Source organism: Gymnodraco acuticeps, unplaced genomic scaffold (assembly GCF_902827175.1).
Source record: "Gymnodraco acuticeps unplaced genomic scaffold, fGymAcu1.1, whole genome shotgun sequence".
NCBI classification, from domain to species: domain Eukaryota; kingdom Metazoa; phylum Chordata; class Actinopteri; order Perciformes; family Bathydraconidae; genus Gymnodraco; species Gymnodraco acuticeps.
Genome location: NW_022989983.1, coordinates 1779076 through 1803881, shown reverse-complemented (window position 1 = coordinate 1803881; position 24806 = coordinate 1779076). Strand labels below are relative to the sequence as shown.

Genomic DNA, 24806 nt, shown 5'->3' with positions numbered 1-24806 from the left:
TGAGCAGCGGCAGATGCCTCGGCAAGTTGTGGCATCTGCCGGAAGGACCTGCCACTGCCGTTTCAGTACCAGATATGTTAGGGCCATAGATATATATCTATGTGCAGCTCTGCCCGATCTGCAGTGCGCATGTGCGAGATGGTCCGCCATATTGGACAACTCCGGACGGCAACCCAAGATGGACACAGTGGCTTTTAGCAAAGCTCAAAAATAAAACGAGAGAGAGATGAGTTATTGTTATTACAACGTGACTTCACTATTATTTAACAACTATTTTTATGGGGTTCTTTTATTTGGTGTAAGCACATTGTCAGAATAAGTGAGAAATGAATGCGCTTGCTGTCTCTCTCCTGCTGATGTAAATACTGACGTTTGCTGCTGTGATTGGTCGAGAACCATTTTTCATGACGCAAAGCATACACGAATTTTAATTGGCTGACTTGACCCCCTCCTCGCGCGGACATTTGAAAACGGCTTTGTGAAGAAGGAAGAGAGACGAAGAAGAACGACATCAGGTGAGAGGTAAATAATTATAAAACGAGGTCGCCATGACCAAAACGGATTATTAAGAGGGTTGTTATTAAATGTTTGTGCGTGGGAAAGAAGCTGACAATTAAGGAAGTCAGCCAAATTGCGAGGTAAACGAGTAACCTCGCTAACTATGTAACACAACAAGGGACGTTAGCATTTACTGTTAGCTTGCTAATGTAAATAATAATAATTAATAATAATGTGTTAGCGTCATGTCGGCGGTTTCTTTGCAAAACGCTCTTTGTAGTTCTAACAATTTGATGTAACTGATATAGTAAAGCCACACTTTGTAATTCGGTAATATTTAGTAGTCTCGTGTTGTCAAGCGTGTTTATTTACTTTGTTTCCGCTACCTATCGATGCAGACATGGCTCCCATGAGAACGACGGCCAAGGCAAGGAAAAATAGCCCCAAGACGGCTAAGCTAGAAGCCTTCCTGCTGGACTTCGACAGCGAGGGTGATTATATTTCACGTATTTTACACTGCAATTTCAATAGTTTTTAATGGCAAACCCTGACAGGCTTGCTGTATGTTGCTGACTACATCTACTTTCCAAATGTTATTTTATATTTTAACCTCGCAGATTTAAATGCTCCTAATACTAAGATTCGTTAAATGCATTTTTACATGTGCTTGAACCCCCCTTTTCCATTCAGAGGGAGACTCAAATATTGATACGAAACAATGGATGAATATTGGATAATTATTTTCTGAATCTATATACAAAAAATACCAATGTTATTAAGTCATTTAAAAAAATGTAGATCATGGTTTGTACTTGCCCTGACACTACAACGTTGTGTCTCCTTTCTTTTCTATACCTCAGACCTTGCTGTAAAGCGATAGCTTTTTAAATCTTTGGTTAACATATATGCCAGTACAATAAATGTAATCTGCTTATATTATTGATCAATCAGGATAATATAGTATAAGACTATCTTTACTGGTTCATTTTCATACAACTGGGTGTGGAGGAAACTTCTGTGTAGCAATGCAGTGGGAGTCACCGACTCATGAAGGAGACACGGGATGAGCAGGAGCTTTGATGTCAAACACTGATGGTTTATTTGGACTTTCGGCCGGAGAGTTGACAAGACAGGTGGTGTGTCACGAGTTGACACAGCGGTTGCCAAACCAATTCTGAAGAACTCTTTCTGTAGCTCGAGGTTTTAACTAGTTCAGAGTGTAATAATCAACATTCTTCATCAGTGAGACTAAACAAATATGGACCCTGAATCTAACTAGAGCTCTCGTCCATAGAAAAGAATGTGCGCCAGAGAACCTTCGTCCCTGAATAGTAAACTACCTCATGGCGGCTTGTGCTCTGTCATAGACTGGCAACAACAATGTGCCCAAGCTGCCCCTCCTAAAGAGAGATAGCAGCAATACCCAAGGCCGTAGACCTATGCCATGGGAAAGGAGACAGTGAGAGGATACCTAAGCAAATTATTTCCCTAACACTGGGCATTTTAAATTTGTAGTTTGTCAATGTTGAGACAATGTTAGCTTCTTTATAATCTAGTGGAGTAAGCTAAAACTATTTTGTTATGTTTCACAGTGAAGACAAGAGTGGATCAAGAGAAAGAGAAGCTCAACAATCTTCTGGAAGATGTGGACCACGGCTACAAGATGGCACTCTATAAGATCGCAAAGCCTATCCGCAAAATGCCCTGGATGGAACAATTCAGTGAGTTTACAAAAACAGTTGGATATTAGTCCAACCAAACCAAAATCCCAATTCACCAAATGTGGAATACTGCTGATCTGGTGTTTTTCACTCCTTGAACATGTTAAACGATCGTATGATATGCACTGGTGTTACATTTTAATTGTTTTATCATTGCAACTTTATTAAATAAATGTTTCCTTCTCTGCAGAATCTGAGTCACCAGAACTGGCGAATGTTAGTGTAAGTTGATTGTTTTACTTATTATATCATCATCAGTCAAGTTCTGACAACTGCTTACTAACAGTTGTCAGAACTTTAACATTGTTATTTTTCACATCTTGTCGATTAAAGTTTGTTAATCTTTATTTATATATAATAATCAGACTTGTCGAAAATATTAGTTTATTTTGTCATTCTCAGTCATAATTGCAAGGAAATGACACACTCACGACAATACAACACTGAGGAACATCATGTAGTTTTAGATAGCCTCAAATATTAACCACATGTACAAATAGTTTTAAAGTGAAAATATTGTTAAACTAAGTCATGTTCAGGTTAATAAACATCTAACGGATAAACGGTTAGGCCCTTGTTGCATCATACATGGGCATGGCTGAGTTCATGTACAGCACACAGTGAAGACCTGATTCCCAGGTGTATAATTAAGTGCGGGGGAAAACAGCCACCTTAATTCACACTGACAGTACTAGATGGAGTATTTTTGTTTTCTATATAATTTCTGAAGTATTTACATATGTGTGTTGTTCCCCAGTGGTTGGCAGCCAACCAGCAGACGCAGCAGCCCTATAGTTACCTGATGGAGACGGTGAGACAAAGAGACACACAGATCAACGCACTGAAGGAGCGTCTTTCCTCGCTCCAGGACGAAGTCAGGTACAGAACACGCCGTTCATAAAGAGAAACATAACATTTATAACAACCTCCATTTAAACATTGTTTGTCCATATCACATCTGTCTCTTTCTGTCTTCGTGCAAGGCTGATTGTGCAAGAGCCTGTGTATGTAAAGAAACAAAAACAAAGACTTTGCCTATGTAAACCATACAAAGAATGTGTCTATGCCCAACAAGTGAGTGCTTCACATCAGCACACATTTAGCTTCCTGGCACTGACCTTAATCTCCCCTGGCCCCCTCTGTATTTGAACCTGAGAAATATGCAAACTGACAGACTGCAGGTTATCTCTTGCTGCTCACTACCACTGAGCGCTCATCTGGGGCAAGCAGCAGAGCGAAAAACAATCCTTTAACATCCCCATAAGCTTCTCAAATCTCCCCACCTGACAGAGATATTGAAGTGTGGCTGTGCAGTGCCATCTGTTAAACAGCTGAGTAATCATTGTATTCACAGTTTGTTTGGTGATATTCAAAGTGGACCAAAACAGTGTCTCAGCAGAGGCAGATCTCAGGCTATAAGAGTGGTGACACTGCTACAGTTTCAAGATTTGCAAGATGATTTGCTTGAAAGCACCCTCCATCACAAGCTCCTGCTTTCACAGCCGCAGGAAGGAACACTTGAACAGTGCTGAAGAGTTTTCTCAGAGAATAAAGCCCGAATAAAGTTTCAAAGTTGATGGTTTCATGCCAGTTATTTATGGTCACATACAGTGCTATTAAACACGAGTGCTGTCTTTTCTTGGCTGATTGGTTTATAGCCAGCATTTATTGTTGAACGTAAACCATAATAATGCCATTGGCAAGTTTGGGTATATTGCTTTATTACAGAGAAAATAATACCCTGTCTTTAAGAATTGATAAACGTCATCATGTTTCACAGAACCCTTCTTAAGTAACTAGAACATTAAATGAATCATTCTCAGTAAGTACAGTCATGTTTTTTCATTTAACTCGAGATCTGCTCTTATTGTTTTTGGTTATAACCCCAGTTCTCTGAGGGAAGAACGGACCGCACTACAACAGGTGAACAACAACATGGCAGCCGATCTGGAGAGACTCCTCAACCATCAAGAGGTACACATTAAAACAATGCTTTTTTCTTTTTAATGTAAATGTTTGATGGTTTCCTCCATGATGACCAGTGTTGTGCTAGTTACTGAAAACTAGTTACCATTACTAGTTACTTCATTTCAAAAGTAACTCAGTTACTTTACTGATTACTTACACCAAAAAGTAATGCGTTACTGTAAAAGGTAACGTTTTAGTTACTTAAAAAAAGGGCTCCCATTAATGCCCTAATAGCCTTAATTTCAGTACTGTTATTGCATTGGAGAATAATACAATATGTTGATAAACTTGACATGCATTATATGCAATCTGGATTGCATCGATATTAGCTGGCTTTCCATTTTTGTATATTCTTTCTCCAGGTAGTTGGAAAAAAGTGTTCCGTCCCATATGCCGTGTGCCGCCCGGACATGCTATCATGCTAACTAGCTCCCTGAAAGCGGGTGACTCCACTGTAGCAATAGCCTGCATGTGTTCTACAACATACCGTGCAATGGCTTTATCGACTTTTCCCTGGCTAGCAGTCCCTTGGTTAAAATCCAGCCGCTGTTGCTTAGGTGGAGGTGGAGTGGCGTCGGCTGAGTCTCTGTGGTCTTAGCTACTAGCTTCGTCCCAGCATGTTGTTTTTGCAGATGTTTTAACAGATTTGAATTACTGGTTTGGGCAGTAGATAGGATATTTGACCCGCCAAGACACAACTTACATTTAACAGAAACTTTCTTTTCTTTGTGCTCGACAAAAGTGAAATAGTGAGAATATCTCCAGGTGGAGAAACTAGACTTGAGCTCCGCCGCCGCCATGATAGTCTTGTTAGTAAACAACACAAACACGCCCACAGCCCGTCTCCGCATGTGACACAGGAAGTATCTACGTACATTTACTCAAGTACTGTACTTAAGTACAGTTCTCATCTCTGTTCGCCTGGCTGTTGACTATATAAAAAAAACTAACGCAGTAACGCACCATGTAGTAACGGTAACTGAGTTACTGAATTTAAAAAGTAATGCGTCAGAGTACTAGTTACTGCCAAAAATAACGGCGTTACTTTGTAACGCGTTACTTGTACCGCGTTAGTCCCAACACTGCTGATGACAACAAACTTCTGTTGTCCAATTAACAGTTAAATCCAAGAAATAGTTAATTTAAGACAAATAAAAGCAACTAATCTTGCATTTGAGAGCATGAAACTATTTTATATTTGTTAGGTTTGCTTGAAAATGACAACTGCTTAATCTATTTGCAAATGAGTCAGTGAATCTATTTCCATCAATTGTTTAATTGATAAATAAAATTAACTTTGCAACTCTTAATTTAACAGGCTTTTAATAGTCAGAAAACGTATTTCTCTGTGTTGCAACGCTTCCTTCAAGATTGCGTGTGCGTGTCCCCCCCAGCCAGCCGTTTGCTGTTTGAAGTGTGTGTGCCCTGTCACAGACAGCTGTTCCTCTGGCTCCTGGCTGCTTGGGATGCCACCGTTGTGCGTGTTTCTGTGTGTGATTTGATTTTTTGATTTTGATTTGATATACTTTATTAATCCCCGTGGGGAAATTGTTTCTCTGCATTTGACCCATCCTGTGTTAGGAGCAGTGTGCTGCCATTTTGAACGGCGCCCGGGGAGCAGTGTAGGGAACGGTGCCTTGCTCAGGGGCACCTCGTAGCACTTGGTCTTGCCGGGACTTGAACTGGTCACCTTCCAGTTGCCAAGTCCCTATCGACTTCGCCACCACCGCCCAAAATAGTGGGGTGTATCTGACATGCCATTGCTCATGTCCTCAGGGGTGATAAATAGAACCGTGAAAATGGTTCAGAGTCCTCCCCTCTGCCTAACCCCGCAGACCCTTCAACTTGTTGAGGTTAATGCAAGTTGTTCCATAGTTAAAGTCAAGAGGACAAACATGTCAACAGAAAGGAGCAATACAAATTCCTGGAAACAAACATATTGATGTAAATGAATTATCAAATGTTGAAGAAGAATTAGCTTAAAATATATGATCATGTTTGTATTGACGGTATTGCAATCCTACAGAATATTTGTAAAACATTTCTTATATCAGAATCTAAAGAAAAGTCATTGCCAAGTCGTTTTACATACAAGGAATTCAGTTTAAAAAAATTACCAAATATAGAACTATAATATAACCAATTAAAAAAATAAAATAAAATAATAACGATTACATCAATTACAAATTACTCTGACAAATAGAATATGAAATATTACAGCTTATCAGAATTTAGTGTGGTAGTTCTATGTGGTTTTAAAGAGGTAGTGTGCAGAAATTACCAATATACTTTAGTCACATCATAATGTATCATATATGTCCTTTTTGAGTCAGCTGAGCCGTATCTTGCCGTGTCACATACTGTATGCAGAAGTATTATTTTCAGGGTTCTTACAGTCATTAAAAACCTGGAATAGTCATGGAAATTCAAAATGATAATTCCAGGCCCTGGAAAAGTTCTGGAAAACAATATTTTTCCCAAAGTTTTGGAAAAGTCATGGAAATTTAAAGTTGCATCAAATATAATGTATATTTTATCTAATCGCCGAAATAGTAATACTATAATGATAATAAATACTGTATCGTATAGTAATTAAATGTGAAATGGCATTTAACTGTTGAGGTATTTTGCTGGTGAGAGATTTTAGTTGCTTTAGCTGTAGAAGCTAGTAAGCCTGTTTGATTTGTTTGAGATAGGCACAACATGTTTCATATGCAGACCTTATTTTCCTGGTCCATGTTAAAATAAACCATTTTCAGTGGTACCGCCGAGTCATTTATTTGGTCATGGAAAATTAGATAAAGGTCATTGAAAATCATTGGTGAAAAAGTGTATGAACCCTGTATTTTAAGCAACACATTAAGTTGACGAAACACTCGAGTCAAATGTAATTAAAGTCAGATCGTGTCTTTTCCAGTGATATCATAAACCTGTTAATGTACGCATTCAAACACTTTTTCTTTTACCAGCTGTATTCACCTTGCAGGTGAACCCTATGTGGCTTTTATCCTGGATAAAGTGTTTAAGTCATGGATGTTTAAAGTTTAACTTCTTCATATGTCTAATATTATAGTTGACTTTTCATTCAGGAAGTATGACGCTGCGCTGTCAGTACGTTTGTGATTGGTCAAATGTTGCTAACCTCGCCCCTTTCATGTGAACACGCTCTCAGCTGGACAGAGAAACCCTGGTTTGAGTTACCGAGTTGATGACCAGCGTCGTAGGTCCGCTTAGCGAGAGCGCGTTTGTTTTGGGTGAAGTAAGCCGGGTAACTCAAACATATCCAGGGTATGCAGGGCTCGACATTAAGGACTGCCCGATGGCCCGGGGCCATCTAGTGTTTAGCTCGGGCAATGAAGCCTCACCTGCTGGTTGCCCGATCAGGCAATCTATTACGCCAGTATCATGCAGCTCGCGGATCCAGTAATGAGTGACCCCCCGACAGTAAAACTAAACATATCTATAACTAGTTTAGGTAGTTTGAGAGGTAATTAAAATAGCTACGTGTGATATTCTAACCTGAAGTGTGTGTTTTCTCCGCTCACCGCTACATGTGATCATGCGGAGCTGCTGTCGACTCGTCAGCAGCAGCTGATCTCTCTCTCCCGTCAGATTAGACTTCACTCGCGTTTATGTCCATATCGATCAGATCCAGCTAGTTCTAGCTAATGATATGACTACCTGCTTATTAAAAGACACCTAAACAATAAGCATCGCTATGCAACCGGGTGAGGCCACAAAGTATAGCGCAGCATTATGCATTTGTTTACATGCCCACCGGAACCCCGAGGCATTACCAACATTACAAACATTTTTAACAGGGGCCATAATAGTGTAAATAACGTTTGTTTTGGCAGTTATAACTGAATGTAATGTTTTCTACTTTTTTCCATCTGGGAAGGCATTTGCCTTCATCAGATGGAAAGTGTCTTGACCAACAACTTAAGTATTTCTTATAGCTATGCAGTGCATGCAAGCGAGCAAACACAAACAAGAACAAACAAGTGAAATGAAGAATACAATTGAAATTGTCTAATATTGTGGTGGTTCATCTTATAATTCAGTCTAGAGAACCAGACAGCATCTAAGACCTGCAAAAATCTAAATATTCTAGGGGGAGGCCCCCCAAACCCTTCGTGCGTAATTTCGTCCGCGCGCATTTTTCAGGGCAATCTCTATTGGGCTCAGGGCCATCTCCCAAAATCCTTAATGTCATGCACTGGTATGTTGAACTGGATTCGTAGTACAGGCCTCAGATGTCCACCAGTCGCAATGTCGATGGTCAAGCATGTTGATGTGTCCTGTGGGAAGACCCTTAACGTCTAATTGCTCCAACAGTTTGTGTGGATGTTAGTTTCACAGAGCAGCTGCACCTTGAACACAACCTCTGTATGAATGAATATATGTGTGAATGGGTGAATGCAGACTCGTATCTGAAAGCGCTTTCGAGGGTTGCAACGATTGGAAAAGGCGTTTTATTAACTTTTTAATTTAGCAATTTTTTCTGTTAGGTGAGAAGACTACGGCCAGTGGACCAGAAGTCCCATAATGCAAGGCAACGCTTGCATCAGCTGACTCATCAGCCAGCTGTGCGGCTCATCACTGCTGAGGTAACATAGGAACAGGAACATGGCTTTAGAGGAGGGGGTCGTTTTAGTTCAGGGGCCACATTCGATCTCAAGTGGGCTGGAGCAGTAAAATCATAGCATAATAATAATAATAACCACAACTCCTTCCCTTTTTGTTTTAGTGCAGAAAAGTACAATGTTCAAATTCGATGAACTACAAAACATTAGACAAATAAGTGCAATTTCAACAATATTAAGCCTCTGTTTATAATTGACAGATGTGCATTATAACGAACAGATCACAGTGTATCTACAAGAACTGGAACTGAACAATATGGTATTTTACTTTTATGATGGCCTACGTGAAGGACCCGTACGCTCTGGACCGCAGCGCATAGACAGCGACGACGCGCTCAACCACGACTTCTTCTGGTCCGACCCCATGCCCTCAGACCTGAAGAACATGCTCTCCACACACATGGTCCATGTTCGAGTACCTGGCCCCGCCCAGATGGAGAGGACACATGCCTCAGCAGCAGTTCGATTGAGTGTTTTAGCTTTCAGACGTTTATGGGAAGTAGTTTGGGACAAACAGCCTGATATTGAAAGCTCCACATTTCTTCGTTGGTGTAGGTTTGGCTGCCGTTACCTGGAGATCTGTACAGTTTTTGTACGATCTGCTCTGTGGGGTTGAACAGTTTGCAAGCCCAGTTATTATGTTCCTTCTTATTGCCTTTTCAGGATTAAACTCTGTGGGCTCAGTCACCTTGGTTTAACAAGGCCCCTGAGAGACTTTTTTTTTTTTTTACATTTACACAAGATTATCACTTCAAAGGCTAGTGACACTTGACCAGTGTTTTATTTGTTAAGAATAGTCTTTAAGAAGCTCCATCCTGCTGTACGTACTGTAATACATCAGTAATAACCTATACAGTCTATGGTAATAACAAGTCAATCCTATTTAATATTATTTCACGGACAGTTTCCACTTCCATCTCAATTCCCTTTTTCCCTGAAAATTATTTTATTTAGTTAAGTCTGAATTCTGTTGTTGGCCTTCCAAGTTTGTGACCAACACGACTGAGTTAGATGTATAAAACATTTTTATGTAAACTATGTGTTCAGAATTTTGTTCAGCACTGTTTTACAGCCATGTCAATAAAACACACTTCTTCCAGTAGGTGGCGCTAACCTATCAGTGTTTATTAGCACTGGGAAACATACGTGCTTACAGCTTTCACAATATTAATGCAACAAGTTCATTTTAATATCCTCTCAGGTGGAGTCGTTAATATTTAGGTTCTGCTTAAAATGTGTTGCATGTACACAGAGGTGGGAGGAGTACTCAGATCCTGTACTAAAGTAGAAGTACTAGCCAGCCAAGACAGCGACCATATTATTATTATATATATATATATATATATATATATATTAAATATCAACACAGATGAAAGTATCAAGAAGAAATAAGACATTTACAATATTATGAAGATAATGCTATTTGTAAAATAAATTGGGGTCAAAATTGTTTGACAATAAGGCTGTGGTGCTTTAATCTTATACAATGTAGTTAGATATCTTGTAGAATAAGAAGTGATTCACCTCGGGTATTTGTTGATTAAACAGTGCTTTTCTTTCTGATTCACAACACAGGTTTTTTTTTTTAAATGTTCACTACAAATGTATTTTTCTGCGATCCTCAAACCTACATGGCACCACATGCCTTAACTGAATCTACTTTGTAATATACCTTTACGTGACTCACAAGGCTACGTGCAAACACGCAGACAAACATGTCACTCAAAATGTTGTAGCCGAGCCACTGGTTAAACATTTGACCTAACTATCTTTTGAAACTGTTTCTCCGCCGCTTCTGTTAAATAACATTCCAGGGTTCATAAAACATGACCTTCTACATGTTTGTAAGATGACAATGAAATCTGAACAATTGGACTCTTGTCTTCATAAAATAATATTTAAAGTCACTATCTGCACAGGACGATTTGGGATTATTTTAATCTTGAATCATAAACTGCATTTTATGAAAGAAATGACACGGATTTTAAAACAATAATCCTAGTGATACACACATCTGTACTATTTTAGAACAGCAATGATTAATGAATTAATCAAATCAGTAAATAACTTGAATTAAATGTGATAAGATGTCATTGATCCCTTGGTCAAATTGAAAAGCAACCCAGCATTAAATATAATTAAAAATAAATAAGCCACCTTTCCCAACTGCAACGTGTACATTGAAATGCATTTGATAATTGTAATATACATTACTCTAAAATAGGCCATTCTGTATGATAATGAGAAGGCTCGCTTTTATCTATGATACTTTGATGCTAACAATTATATTTATTTTCGTGAAATATTGGATTAATGACTTTCACTTGTAACAGTATTTATGTGGTCGTGGTACTTTTAAATAAACACGACTTTACAGATCAGTGCATGCATCCCCAGTGATCATATAATAGTAGCTGTATTAGGAGCCACTTTGAGTTTAAGGATATAGTCAAGAATATCCTCCCTCATTTTATCAGTCATGTTTTGTTGAGGAAATGTCGTGCAGAAGACAGATTGGGGGCGGAGAAATTGGGATCTGCCAAGTGGGAGGTTCGGTCACATGCAAGTCAGAATCAAAACGTTCAGGTTGTCACTCCTCCAACACAAGGGGAGAGAGTTCACGCCGCAGACACCTGTTGCTTCCTGACGACTTTCTTCATGGTGCTACAGCGAAACCGTTCGCGGAGTAACTCATAACAACAGTAAGTAAGTCGAGCTAAACTCTGTAATGAATATTATTGATATAAAGTTGTTAGAGCAGCTTTATAGGGAAGTTCGGTTTATACATTTAAATGGGTCGAGTTTTCTAGGGGTGCGTTCGTTTATCAAATTTGACACTACACTAAAATTAGTTAGAAACAATTTTTAATATACATTTACAAAGCGGTACGTTTAAATACATGAGAGAAACCCCCTTTATTGATACGTAGAATACAAAATGTAATACGTCTTGCTTGTCAGTCAGGATGATAATGTAACATGATTATGATGCGACGTGACAGTCTCTTAACAATATGCCTATTTGTTTCTTTAAGTGACTAAAGCTAACGTTAAGAGTTTAAACAAAGGTTAGCTAATTTGCTAACTCATAGTGTTATTGAATAGTTTTGCTAACAAGTAACTTTCACACATTCACTGGTGCTCCCTCTCCTCCTGTGCACCTTTAGTTAGTTAGTTTTTAGTTAGTTAATGTCATTTGTTAGACGCTTTTATCCAAAGCGACTTACATACATTCAGTTCTGTGGACAATCCCCACAGGAGCAATTTGGGGTGAAGTGTCTTGACTCTTGCCTATTACCATGATGATTTGTACAGGGACTTTTATATTGTAAACAATAATAAAACTAGTATCTGAAGTGGAAGAAGTACTCTTATATTGTACTTAAGTAGAAGTACCAGCGTGTAGGAACACTGTTACAAATAAAAGTCCTGGATTCAAAATGTGAGTCAAGTAAAAGTTCAAAAGTACTCTGTGACGAAGGTGACTTCGTCACTGAGAACTGACGGCTTCGGGCCTGGTAACTCAGCACTTTAGTGAACAGGTTTGCACTTTATTAGCGTGATTGCACCGTACCGTTTGGTATGGCATATTTGCACATTTTAAATACTAATTATTGAGATAGTATTTATTAAAGGATTGTGTGCACCTGGTGCCCTGTGTTGTCTCCTCCCCCCTCACCTGTGTCTAGTTGCTGATTAGTGTGTGTGGGTATTTAGGCTCTGTTTCCCTGTCTGTTAGGAAAGGGAGTGTGTGTGTGAGATCCTGGTGGCTGCAGGCTGGGCTCACGTGACCAGCAGCAGCAGGATTGAGGCTGTGTGTAATGTGTTCATATTTTAATAAATGCCCACGTCGGGTTATATTTTTGGACGTTCTGCCTCCTTGCTTGGTCGGGCCGCTCAACGGTCAGCTTCACATACTCCTTCTGCATACTGACCCATTTTCTAATATATTATATGTTTTGATTCATTATTGACACATTAATGTGTTAGTAAAAGTGCAGCTAGTTTGAATGACTTTGTATACTGCAGGGTAGCTTGTGAATTTACTCCAGGTGTAAATAAAGTCTTATTTAAGAGTTGACCATATTTCACATCATTAATCCAAATCTGTAAGTAACTAAAGTTAGTGGAGTTAAAGTACACCATTAATCTTTAGTGAAAAATGGAAATACTTAAGTTCAGTACTTGAGTAAATATGGTCATCTGGTGGTTGTAGCTGATGTGAGACATGCCATTGTGTTTGTATTTTCCATGACAAAGTGAGTATTGTTTCACAGGAATGTGTTTGATATGTTTCTGTAATTCATGTTCTCCTTACTTTGTAATTAACTAGCCTTTTGCTATGAACTAACTACTCTTGTTTTATTCCTACAGGTTAACCAGCACACATCGGCTGCTTCGAAACGGTTTAACAGTTTATTCTAGTGGGAATATGGAGCCCAGAGCTGCAGTGAAGGAGAAGTTTTTCATCGTGATACGAGGGAAGTCAAGGAAAGGCTTCTGCCGGGGATGTATCGGTCGTGTGGAGACGGAGACGCAGTGTGGGGAGCTGACGGGGCTGCTGTACTGCGCTGGGAGCAACGCTTTGAATCCCAAGAGTGGAGGCACCGTGAGGAAGGAGGACACCTACTCTCTGACCCGCCACCAGGCCCAGCTGCTGCTCTTCGTTTCCTCTGTGAGCAAACGCCTGGAGCTGCTGTGCAACCCCCAGCTGTTCTCTGCTATCTGCGAGCTGTCTCAGGACGACCTGGTGGTGGTGAAGCACAAGAAAGGACACCTGCCGGGGCTGGTGAAGAACCTGATGCAGATCGGGAGGAAGGAGCACAAAGACGACCTGCACATGCTCGGCTTCGAGGTGGAGTTTGTGGTGGGTAAAGTCTGGTTTATTATTTGCAACATTGGTTAGAGTTATCTAGTTTCCAGTGATGTAAGTAACTTAGTAGATTTACTCAAGTACTTTACTGAGGTGCACATTTGAGGGACTCTACTACAATTCAGAGGTGACAAGTGTACTTTTACTCCACTACATTTATTTTATACCTTTTAGTTACTTTGCTAGATTTGGATTCATGCTTTGAAATTAAAGTAACCCTTAAATAAGACTTTAGTTACATATGGAGGAATTCACAAAATATCCTGCAGTATACAAAGTAATTCAAACTAGCTGCACCTTTACCAGTTGTGATATATATTATTATGAAATGGGCCAATCTGGTTTCTCTGGTGCTTATACAGTAAGTGCACACTCACTTATATAACCTCAAGAAATGTATTGAGACGAGCAGGCCCGTATCAGTTCAGGTGATCTATGTATCTTAGAATGAAGATTTCCTAGATAAATGCATGACTCTCAAAAAGTACACCTGAGTGCACATGAGACGTTATCTGCATTCTGTACATAAGGGTGTTGAGTTTCTGTTTTGCCTTTGTCTTCCTTTGTAGGACAGTGATCAGAATTTGTCCTCCAAGAAACCCCCCCCTCTGCCCCTGTTCAGCGCGGCGGACGTTGTGCAGGTGGTCCCGTCGTACTCGGTTCCCCTCGGACTGCACTGGAAGGACGGACAATCTGGGGGTAAATTAATATAGCGATCACAGATTAACTACCTCCTTCAAAATGCATTACCTAACCACAAGTTACTTGGTTTCTGAATTCCTTTCAATACATATTTTTTGTATGAAAAAGAGCATCCATTCCCCTCCAATCAGCTGCGCTTGAGAGTTTTCACAAGACACATGTGATTCCCACACGGCTTTCCCAGCATAAACAGGAACAACTGGTCCGTTTCCTCTGGAATTTCAAACATCAGAGTGATCACGAGGTCTTCCATTTAGGAACATAGTGAACTCTGAGCTGTCTGCGTATCTCCTACGTTAACGTTTGCCGTGTTAGCCGGAGGTCAATCTGATGAGTGATGAAATGACGTGTGACTTTCATTCTTCATACCTCTCCGCAGGTCTGAACAGAAAAGCGGTGACGCGCATCAACTCCTTGCCGAATATTGGATCTCATGCACGACAAACGAGGGAGAACCTTACGGAGCAGAGTACCGTTCAGGGCCAAAGTCCAAGTGCATCTCATGTGCCTCTGGAGGTGGGGTCCCTGGTGGAGGTGGTGTCCAACTCGGGGGTCACAGTGTACGGAGTCATCCAGTGGTTGGGGGTCCCTGCAGGGAAGACTAATGAATGGGCTGGAATCGAACTGGTACGTTTTTAAGATTGTGGACAGTTTGTCTTCTGTTCTCATTACTGATTGTTTTACGCATTGTTTCAGGACTATGATGTGCGCGGTTGCTCTGATGGAAAGTATGGAAGCCAGCAGTATTTCACCTGCAAAGCGAGCAGGGCTTTGTTTGTTCCCGTCACAAAGTGCAGCCCCGACAGCAGGTTCAGCTGCTCCTCCTCAGGAAGGGGGACCTCCAAACCCACAGACACACTTCTAGGTAAGACACTTCCTTCAGCTTGTGAGACATGCATACACACAATTCAAATGTACCCTCATATCAGGGATTTGAATATCCATTTACATTATGCAACACAGGGAAGCACAACGAAATACAGTTGAAGCTTAGGTCATCATGATATACAAGAAAAACATAACAAACTTTGCACACTGTCATCTTTTGAGGTTACAGTATTACGTGAAGATATTACATAAAGCTTCAGCGATGGATGTTTTGCATTACTCTGTGTTGTTTTCTTTTTTTATAATTCACACAGCTCACAACAGAGACAGTTTTAAGGGTGTTTTCATCTTTGGAAAACAGTTTAATGTTTGGTCTGTACAAACAAACCTTAGAACCACGATGTGCTCTTAAAAAACAAAGGAGTAACAACGGGTGGAAAAGCCTTAAATGCAGTGGCTACATCATAGAACATTTTGTTTTTGTAAGGGCTATTAACAAACCGACATATATAATAGCAACAGCCAATGGGAGGCAATCTGGATAATAGCATACCAGGTGAAAAAGATAAAAGATAACAAAATGCATAAAAGGTTTTTAAACATCATACATGGAAAATAAATACCCAGATATAGGTTTTATTATAGAGTGTTAGAGAAAAGGAAGCTAAACTTGATCCTGTTGATGTGTCACGCCACACTAGTTAAAAACAGTCTGACTTTATCTTCACACCCTTATGCCTCTGGCAGAAGTTATTAAAGAGAAGTTAAGTCATGCCTGTAACAATGCATGCAGTGTCACTAGTCAGTGCGACTGTTATGACAGTCCGGTGCACTTCCTACTTTGGGACACGCAGATTAATGAATAATGATGCACAAATTGTAATTATCCAACCGTGTTTAAGCCAGGTGAGAATCTGCTGCAGAATACTACTTTCCTCAGATCTGAAACTGCCGGTGAAATGATGATGTGTGGGTTTAAATATCATCCCCTTCATGATAGTGAACATGTGTTTTTGTGTGTTTGCTTGCTGTTTTCAGTTCCTCTGTATGAGGACCCTGAGGAGTACGCCCCTCCTTGTCCTGAATCGGAGGCCTTGTCTTTGTTGGTGGGGAAAATGAAGGGGATTCAGGGTCACATCAACTCCTGTTACCTTGATGTCACACTCTTCAGGTAAATCCAGTTCACCTCCCCTCAGAGCATGTGACGCTCAAGTAGCGCTCTGTTGCCAGTGCAGCTCAAATGAACTTGAATGTCATTATTTTAAGTCATTTTAAAAGCATGCTGAACTCTATTTAGACAAGTTGATAAAATAAAGTGTTTATCTCTTTTCCTTCAGTTTGTTCAGCTCCTCTGTGACCCTGGATAATATCTGCCAGACGCCTGCTGACACAGAGAGACCCATAATGTGCACTTTCAGAGAAATCGTCAACCGTTTGCGAAGGTATGAACTCTTTCTTCAAGGTTTTGTTTTTCTAACGCCTTGCATTATCATGTACTCTGAAAAACAAGAACATAATGACATTTTACATCGGCTCAAGTGGTAAACAAGGACTCTGTGTCTTAATGATACGGGTACACTAGCTAACGCACAATGTGCTTAAAACTAGGGTGTGTTCGCTCTTGATTGTTATGGTATATTTCATTGTTTTGAGTTTTTGTGTTTGCCTAATGATAGCTAATGAATCTATTGCAGACAAGGATTTGTGCCGGCTCAAAGTGTAATGAACTTCAGACAACAACTTGGCTGTGACACCTTCCGAACAGAGGAGAAAGGTACACACCCTTATCGCGCAACAACATATTTCATTAGAAGGTCTTTAATCATTGCGGCATAACATACTGAAGCCTATTGTTACAACCTTTGAATGCTTTGCTTCACCGCAGATCCAGAGGAGTTCATCACAGTCCTCTTTCAGAAAGTGCTTCGCATGGGCCCTTTGATTAAGCTCCGGTAAGATTAAAGCCAAACGGTTATAAAGGGTAACTTTGGTGTATTTCTACTTGAACGCTATCTTTCCAATTTGTATCCCTAAGTGACTTATATCAAAAAATGCAAACAGACCTGACCGAGGGAAAGGTTACGAAAACATTACATTTTCCTGTAGAGTCCTTCCTGATAGTTTTGTCCGAAATTTGAGGCCCAAAACCAAACCGACCCCTACGCACTTCCACTGTGTAGTCGCACTCTCGGCTGATTGAGGCTCCCTTCTTTCAGGTGCACGTGTAAATACAGTAGGAAGCATTGAGACAAACTCCCCTCTCATCAACACCTCTCGGACAACAAATAATAATTATAATACAACTCCAACACACTTTAGTGACGCTTCTTTTTTGTAAACCTCTTTTGTTTCCAATCGGGGTGTTTATGAGCTGCTTGGTTTTTGCAAAACTAGAATCAAATGCCGTTTTTTTAGACTTATATGATATGATATGTGATCAAGTCACATGTATGACAATAACCAATGTCTTAATTTGTTCAGTTTACTAATAAGTGTATGCACAGGAGTAGTTGTAAACAGCGTGTTTCATGACGTCAAACAGCATTGCTTCTGGTCAGGTGGTGCAGGTGGTTAGTCAGGACCGATGCACACTCACTGTTGGAGGGCTTGATAGCCCACTTACTCCCCACTTGTTGGTTTGGAGCAGCACGGAATTAGGCCTCTCAGTCATACTTGCCAACCTTGAGTCCTCAGAAATCGGGAGCATTTCAAAACCACCGCGGGGGTGCGCTAGTGGATCATCGCCGGAGCTGTACTAGATTAACATTAACATGCTTATTGTAGTTGTAAGTGCACTGCCTTGCGGCCTGAAGCACCACCCTTGATGGAGCATAGGTGTGGGCTGGACCTGTATTTTTCAGGAAAGGATTGAGCAGAGGGTCGTGTTGTCGATTCTTGTTCAGTTTTCTGTGATATAGCTTCCTCACCCTCTCAGACTTTGAGTTGCGCGCGCTGCTAAAGAGACGCGCTACCATGGAAACCAAACAATGGTGTAGCTGTAGTAAAGTCCGAGTGGAAACAGTCCTGAGTAAATCTGATTTTGTCAGAAATCGGGAGAAATGCGGGAGAAATATGACCCCGGGAGAGGGCAATGAAATCGGGAGTCTCCCGCGAAAATCGGGAGGGTTGGCAAGTATGCTCTCAGTGGCAAAGATAAGAAGTTTTAGTTGAGCTCCAGTGACGTTTTGGAATTTCACTGAGCAATTTGCCTTACAGCGAGGCAGCTTTCCCCCTTCAAACTATTTGAAAAATGGTTGTACCAATTAGTCACATACACAAAACGGTCCAACCTGACAAAACTTTATGAGTTATCTTTTGAAATATGCTTTCCTTTTTTACCGTATCAAGTTACTGAAATTGAGTTTGTTTTTAGATCAGGACAGGACACATGTCAGGGGGCCTACACATTCCAGATCTTTCTAGAAAAAGGACAGATGGGACAGATGCCCTCCGTCCAACAGCTGCTGGACACATCCTGCCTGTCAGGGGACCTCAAGTTTGAAGAGGTGAGTGTGTGTGCTGGTCTTAAAGAAACCCTATGGTAATTATCAAGTTATACAGTCATGTTATTTCCATTCCTTTTCGTCCCTCAGGTGCCCTCCTGTCTAATGGTTCAGATGCCCAGATTTGGAAACAAGTACAAGATGTTTTCTCACATAATCCCCACCACTGAGCTGGACATCACAGATCTCCTTTATAACTGTGAGGAACAGACAGAAGCACTGTGACTGGTTTCTTTTAATCAAGTGTTTTCATTGAGCTGATAGATGTTTACTAATCGCTTTCTTTTCCCAACAGCTCCGAGGGAATGTTTCCTCTGTGGGCATCTGGCTGAGTTCGAGTGTCTTCAGTGTCTCCCAGATCGCAAAATGCAGCCGGGGAGAATCAAACCGTTCTGCTCCACATGTAACACGCAGGTCAGCAACAAAGCCCTGCATATCTCTAAAAACTACCACTTCTAAAAACTTGGATATATGTATTTATTTATTATTTCTATTTTTTTTCACATAGATTTTTTCTTGAATGTTATTCTTTATAGTCATTTATTTCTTTCTATTTTATTGTATTTGTATTCTATTATATATTATAATTGTTTTATTCATATTGTTTATATATATTTATTTTTATTTATTATTTATTTCCTATATATTTTATTAGTATTTTCTTTTTTTTATAAATGTATTTATTGTATTCCTCTTATATTATAATAATGTTTCCACAATTTATTGAGGTTTTTTTTTTTTTCTCTCTGCACAGGTTTCTCGATAAATTAAATGTTTGTAATTCTTGGTTTTGATTTTTTTTTAATCGTACTATAGTCATGTCTTAAACCAGTACACAAATTCAAAACTTTTTTATTTCTCCTAAAGGTCCACAGCCACCCCTCTCGGCAGGCCCACTCCCCCAGAGCACTGCCGGCCCCCGCGGCCTCTGATACTCCGGTCCCCCGACACACCATGCAGCTGTTTGCCGTGCTCTGCATTCAAACCAGTCACTATGTGTCCTTCCTCAAATACGGCCCTGATCCTCACTCCTGGCTCTTCTTTGACTGCATGGCAGACAGACATGGTACGACAGATTTCAGCTTATTTTATTTAATATATTGCCTCTTGGTGTGAGCATCAAATCAATCAAGAGGATTGCTGTATTTACAGGAAAAATAAATGTACAAAAAAACCAAGTACAGGGAAAATACATGTAATACAGTATATTACATTAAAGTGGAGAGCTGTGTAGATTTGAAAGGAGGACAGATTATAGAGAAATGTGCAAAATACTCAGAGGGATATGGAGGGCTCACAGTATTAATATGAACACAAATAGCACGCATGATGTGCATTAATGTAATGCATAGTGTTTGTTGGGGCTACACATTGATTTGTTTTATTCAAAAGTGAAACATCTTGCTGTTTACTGTACATGGATCAATCCTTAGTGTAGTTATTTCCTCAATTGAAATAGTTATTTCTGCTTTTATTTGGAAGGCAGCTTTGGGAACCGGGTGAATAGGTATTTATTGGAGAAAGGTGGAGGTAGTAATGGAGCACCAGAAAATAAATGTCTTTTTGACCAGGTAAAGCCTCAGGAAAGGCAGCAGGGCAGTAGAGGTAAAAACATTGTTCGTTGTACTTTTGGATTATTGGAACGCAGAAAATACTTTACACCAGGGGTGTAGAGTAATGAGATTTTTTTTTTAAGAATGAGAGCTACTTAAAAAAATTAAAAAAACGTCGTGAGCTACTTTTACTCTTTTTTTTTGTTTTTTGCAGTGTATATATTTAGCACATTTGAACATTATACTTTGTGTGCTGTTTGGGTCTCTGGGACCCGTTTGCAGTGTTTACTAAAAGAAAATGTATGCAATCTAATTATTTTAACCTGCTTTATTTGGGGGTGGACCTCACATCCTCTAGGGGGGGTCCTCACCTCCTCCAGGGGGGGTCCTCACATCCTCTAGGGGGGTCCTCACCTCCTCCAGGGGGGGTCCTCACATCCTCTAGGGGGGTCCGGGGGCATGCACATTTTTTTTTAAATGTTGAAGTGAAATGCATCAATCTGGTGCACTTTGAGCACAACATGAATTTATGGATACAGCTCTCAACACTCGGATGAAAGGGAGCTGTATACTTTTCAATAATCCAAACATCTTTAGAATATGATCACAACCAATAACAAATCATTTAAACTAGTGTATTCTTATCTTGTGTTACCTAGTTAGCATTTTTTCTTTCTATTTATCCATATTTTACTAATCACTCCTTTTAAATACAATATAGTACACATTGGAATGATTTCTTACTTTATTTGTTACAACTATATTAAATGGATAAAGGTGTGCTCTCTCGCTCTCTCTCTCTCTCGCTCTCCCTCCCTAGCTCCCTCGCTCGCTCTCTCTCTCCCTCTGTCTCTCCCTCTGTCTCGCTCGCTCACACAGAGGTGTGCTCCTCCGTGGCGATGACGGCTTGCGTTAAAAAATAATAATAAACGTAAATTGTAAGTGGGGGACACAAACAGGATTTCGAAAAGTGGGGGGGACTGTCCCCAGTGGAAATTACGCCGTGCGTCAAGTGCAATAAATATGCAAGTTGCAACACACAGTCAAACTCTGCCCCTCATGTGTTGTACAGTATAGGCTAGCATGACTAGGCTGTGTTCAATGGGGCTGATGTGTTGTGTAGATTCTGCCAGAAGGAAAAGTTAAACTCCTTATGAAGTGGTGAGCTGCCACTCCACATTGCTTTTCTTCCAGACTGCAACGCTGGTCCCGCAAATCAAGCAAGAACGTCGATATTCATTGTGGGGGGTGGGGGGAGGAGGGGTGTTAGATAGATATAAAGTTGTAGTAAGTAGATAGAGTTCGCTATGTTTGAGGTTTCGTTTATGCATAGGGTAGATTCTTTTAATTACATTTCCCTTATTTTTGGTGTATTTTTTACATTTTGGATTTGCTTGGCGAGCTACTTATTGAGGGCTTGCGAGCTACCGGTAGCTCACGATCGACGTGTTGGAGACCCCTGCTCTACACAAAGGATATTCTTTCCTGGACAGTCGTTCATTTCCCGATGTAAGATTTGCTATCTGGTTTTACAGTTTTTTTTCTTCTTGATTTTGCCCCTACAGTGTTTTGTGTGGTGGGTAACAGTCAATGCCAATGGGGGTCTCCGGCCTTAGTAGCAGATGGGAAGAAACAATTTGAAAGAACAGATTTGGTTGTGATGGCATGAAACGTTTTCTTCCATTAGTGACATTGCAGAAAAACAAAACAAGTCATTTTATTCTGATGTTCGTGCAGACTTGTTTTGTTTTTCTAATGGACTGCCCTTTTTACTGATAAGGCCTCTCTCTGACGTCTTTGACTGGCGTTTATCTCTTCTTCAGCTGATGTCTCTAATCTTAAGGCCAATCTTTTCGTAACAGGTGACGATCAACATGGCTACAACATTCCTGAGATCCGAGCTTGTCCGGAGCTGGGTGACTTCCTGTCTCAGCCGGAGGAGGACATGGCCCGCTCCCACCCCTCCCAGACTCCTGAGCTGGTACGCAGGCTGCTGTGTGACTCCTACATGTTTTTATACCAAAACCCAGCCACGCCACTTTCTAGGTCAAACCACGAGGAGCCCTTTAACTGATTTTGACAGGGGGGACAATACGTTCCTATAACAGTGCCTTCATAACCTTGCATTTCTGCTTAATCTGCAAGATGTTGTGTTGGTTATTACATCAAAACAATAGGAGCTAAACGGATGCTTTTAACATCATGGGGGAAGACTATATTATTTTCCTGTTCAGACATTTGACTATGAATTTAAGATGATATTTAATATGTTTTTAAATGAGGTTTTGGGCGGTTTTGCCTTTTTATGTGAAGGAGGACAGCGTAGGTTCAAATGCCTGATTCTAACCTTGGACGCTGTTTGGCATGGTGCCATAACCACAGCAGCAACACAGGCTCCCCAAGCAGAGTCAAACTTTATGCAAATGTTTAAAGAGGGAGAGCAGTAGATGTATAACACTCTGAACGCTACTTTATCTCTTGAATGTCTTGCTGTTGTTACACTGTAATTATCCATTCCAATATTTCTTAAAGGAAATTATAGCATTAGACACACAAATTAATATATTGTAATGTATTTTATTGTTTTATTATTTAGAGTTCATTAAAACACTACGTGACATGTGTTACATTATTTAAACTTGGATTGTCATTGTGACTTTAAACACTGAAGCCCACATGCTTCTTCAGTTGCTGTTTAAGGGCTGTCTCTTGAAAAACAGAAGACTGGAGTAAATGTACAGTGTGTACTTTCTATGGTTTTTACTGTAAACTAATGCACTGAGTGCAGATTTTAAAAGGGCATTTTAGTAGATATGTAATATATAGTTTTTATCATTAAAGTGTAAATAAATCCAGTTGGATATCGGTGAATCACAGAATGTTATTGTACAAGGAATATACACAGAATCTCCTTAAGGAGAGACCTATCATTGTGTTTTTAGCAGCCGTTTACAGTGAAAATGTGTATTTGGATTCATTCAATCCACCACATCTAAAGTCTTTTTTATGCTAAATCTGTATCTAATCTTACGAGGCAATACAAGTGGTGCATTGAACTGTACTTTGAGGACGGGTGAGCCTTTTCAGGATACATTATGGGCTGCAATGCCCTCTTGTGGCAATCATCCTTAACTGTGAAACACTATTTTCTTATCAACACATTGTGTACTGCAGGCCGATCCAAACAGACCAAAATGAACATTATTCTTATAATCACTGGTGGAATAAATATTCATTCAAAAATAAAAACACAGCAAAACAAAGATTCAAGCTACCCTATCATTGTATTATTTTATGACTAGATTAAGGAATATTTTTTAAATACTAGATTGTCATTGCAAAAGCTATGCTGTAGCTATTGTGCACATGTCAATAAAGCTTTTTAATCTTGAATAGAGATAGTATTTTGTAGCCCATCAAATCCTCCTCTATTGGAAAGGCCAACACACACATCCTCCAAAAAAGCTCTCAAAACTCACCTTTTCACTATTTTACCCTTTAATCCTTTACCTCCACTTTCTCCCTCTTGGCTTTACTTGTTTTGTTCTATTCTGTATTTGATGGTAAAGCGTCTATGAGCACAGAGTAAAGAGCTATATAAACATGTATTATTATTATTGATCGATCCCAAATTGGAAATGTTTGTGTTACAGTGGCAGCAGGTTAAATAGCATTGTACAAATACAAACAAATAACTTTACAAACAGTATCAATGCTAGAAAGATATACTGTATTTTGGATACACAATATAGTAAACAAAACAAATTACGAAAGAGGATGACTTAAACCAGTTGGTATGAGACTGAAATCTACTCTGAAAGACATGTCAGGAGGTTATTATTCTGAACCATACCTTTGAATTTCAGTTTTCCTCGTCAGCTGCAGTCTGTCTGCCTTTGAGTTGTAATGTGATCGGTCCTGTTGGCTCTCAAGGTTGTGCAGGACAGGACGGTCTTCTGTTTGTTATGTGTCAAACACTAGCCTACACAAGACATATAGCTTAATGCGCATATTCACAAGCTGATACAGGGATGGACATACATCTGAAAGGACATACTTCTTTGGACGTGATGTTAATGATGATATTATTTATCATAATACAAAGGGCTAATTTATTTAGCTTTTGGACACAGATCAAGTGATTACAAAGAAAAAACAGATAAACAAGTAGGGCTGGAAGCAGCTTGTCCTCCTGATACAAGTACTGTACTTAAGAACAATTTTGAGTGACTTTCACTTTATTTTGTTGCTACTTTGTACTTCTACCCCACTACAATTCAGAAGTAAATTGCGTTCTTTTACTCAACTTAATTTATTTGATACCTTTAGTTACTTTGCATATTTGGAGTAATGCTATGAAATAAAAACAACACTTAAATAAGACACCTGGAGTTTATTCACAAGCTACCCTGCAGTATACAAAGCAGTTAAAATTAGCTCCATGTTTACCAGTTTTGATACCACTTTGATGCATTCATAATTATAATCAAAACATATAATATTATTTTGAAATG

General features: G+C 39.8%; 1 protein-coding gene across 4 annotated transcripts; it reads left to right on the top strand.

The window, feature by feature from the left end:
* Window positions 1-2989: 2989 nt before the first annotated feature.
* Window positions 2990-23563, top strand: cyldb (cylindromatosis (turban tumor syndrome), b). Of its 4 annotated transcripts, none has more exons than XM_034212356.1 (15): window positions 2990-3098; window positions 4109-4193; window positions 13208-13700; window positions 14276-14405; window positions 14788-15035; window positions 15105-15273; window positions 16275-16407; window positions 16574-16678; window positions 16931-17010; window positions 17122-17188; window positions 18610-18742; window positions 18830-18938; window positions 19035-19153; window positions 19607-19805; window positions 22155-23563. In XM_034212356.1, the coding sequence occupies exons 3-15, from the start codon at window positions 13266-13268 to the stop codon at window positions 22364-22366; spliced, it is 2139 nt and encodes a 712-aa protein (XP_034068247.1). In that variant the 5' UTR covers window positions 2990-3098; window positions 4109-4193; window positions 13208-13265; the 3' UTR covers window positions 22367-23563. The 4 variants fall into 4 exon arrangements, with proteins under 4 accessions (XP_034068247.1, XP_034068250.1, XP_034068249.1 ...); XM_034212359.1 differs by lacking the exon at window positions 2990-3098 and adding an exon at window positions 8699-8797; XM_034212358.1 differs by lacking the exons at window positions 2990-3098; window positions 4109-4193 and adding an exon at window positions 10207-11539.
* The last annotated feature ends 1243 nt before the right edge of the window (window positions 23564-24806 follow it).

What these genes read in the sequence shown, in the direction of transcription:
- cyldb (XM_034212356.1), top strand. Translation starts at nt 13,266, where the DNA reads ATGGAGCCCAGAGCTGCAGTGAAGGAGAAGTTTTTCATCGTGATACGA. An exon ending in CTTCCGAACAGAGGAGAAAG is followed by an intron (nt 17,011 to 17,121) that starts GTACACACCCTT and finishes GCTTCACCGCAG; the next exon opens with ATCCAGAGGAGTTCATCACA. An exon ending in GCTCCACATGTAACACGCAG is followed by an intron (nt 19,154 to 19,606) that starts GTCAGCAACAAA and finishes TTTCTCCTAAAG; the next exon opens with GTCCACAGCCACCCCTCTCG.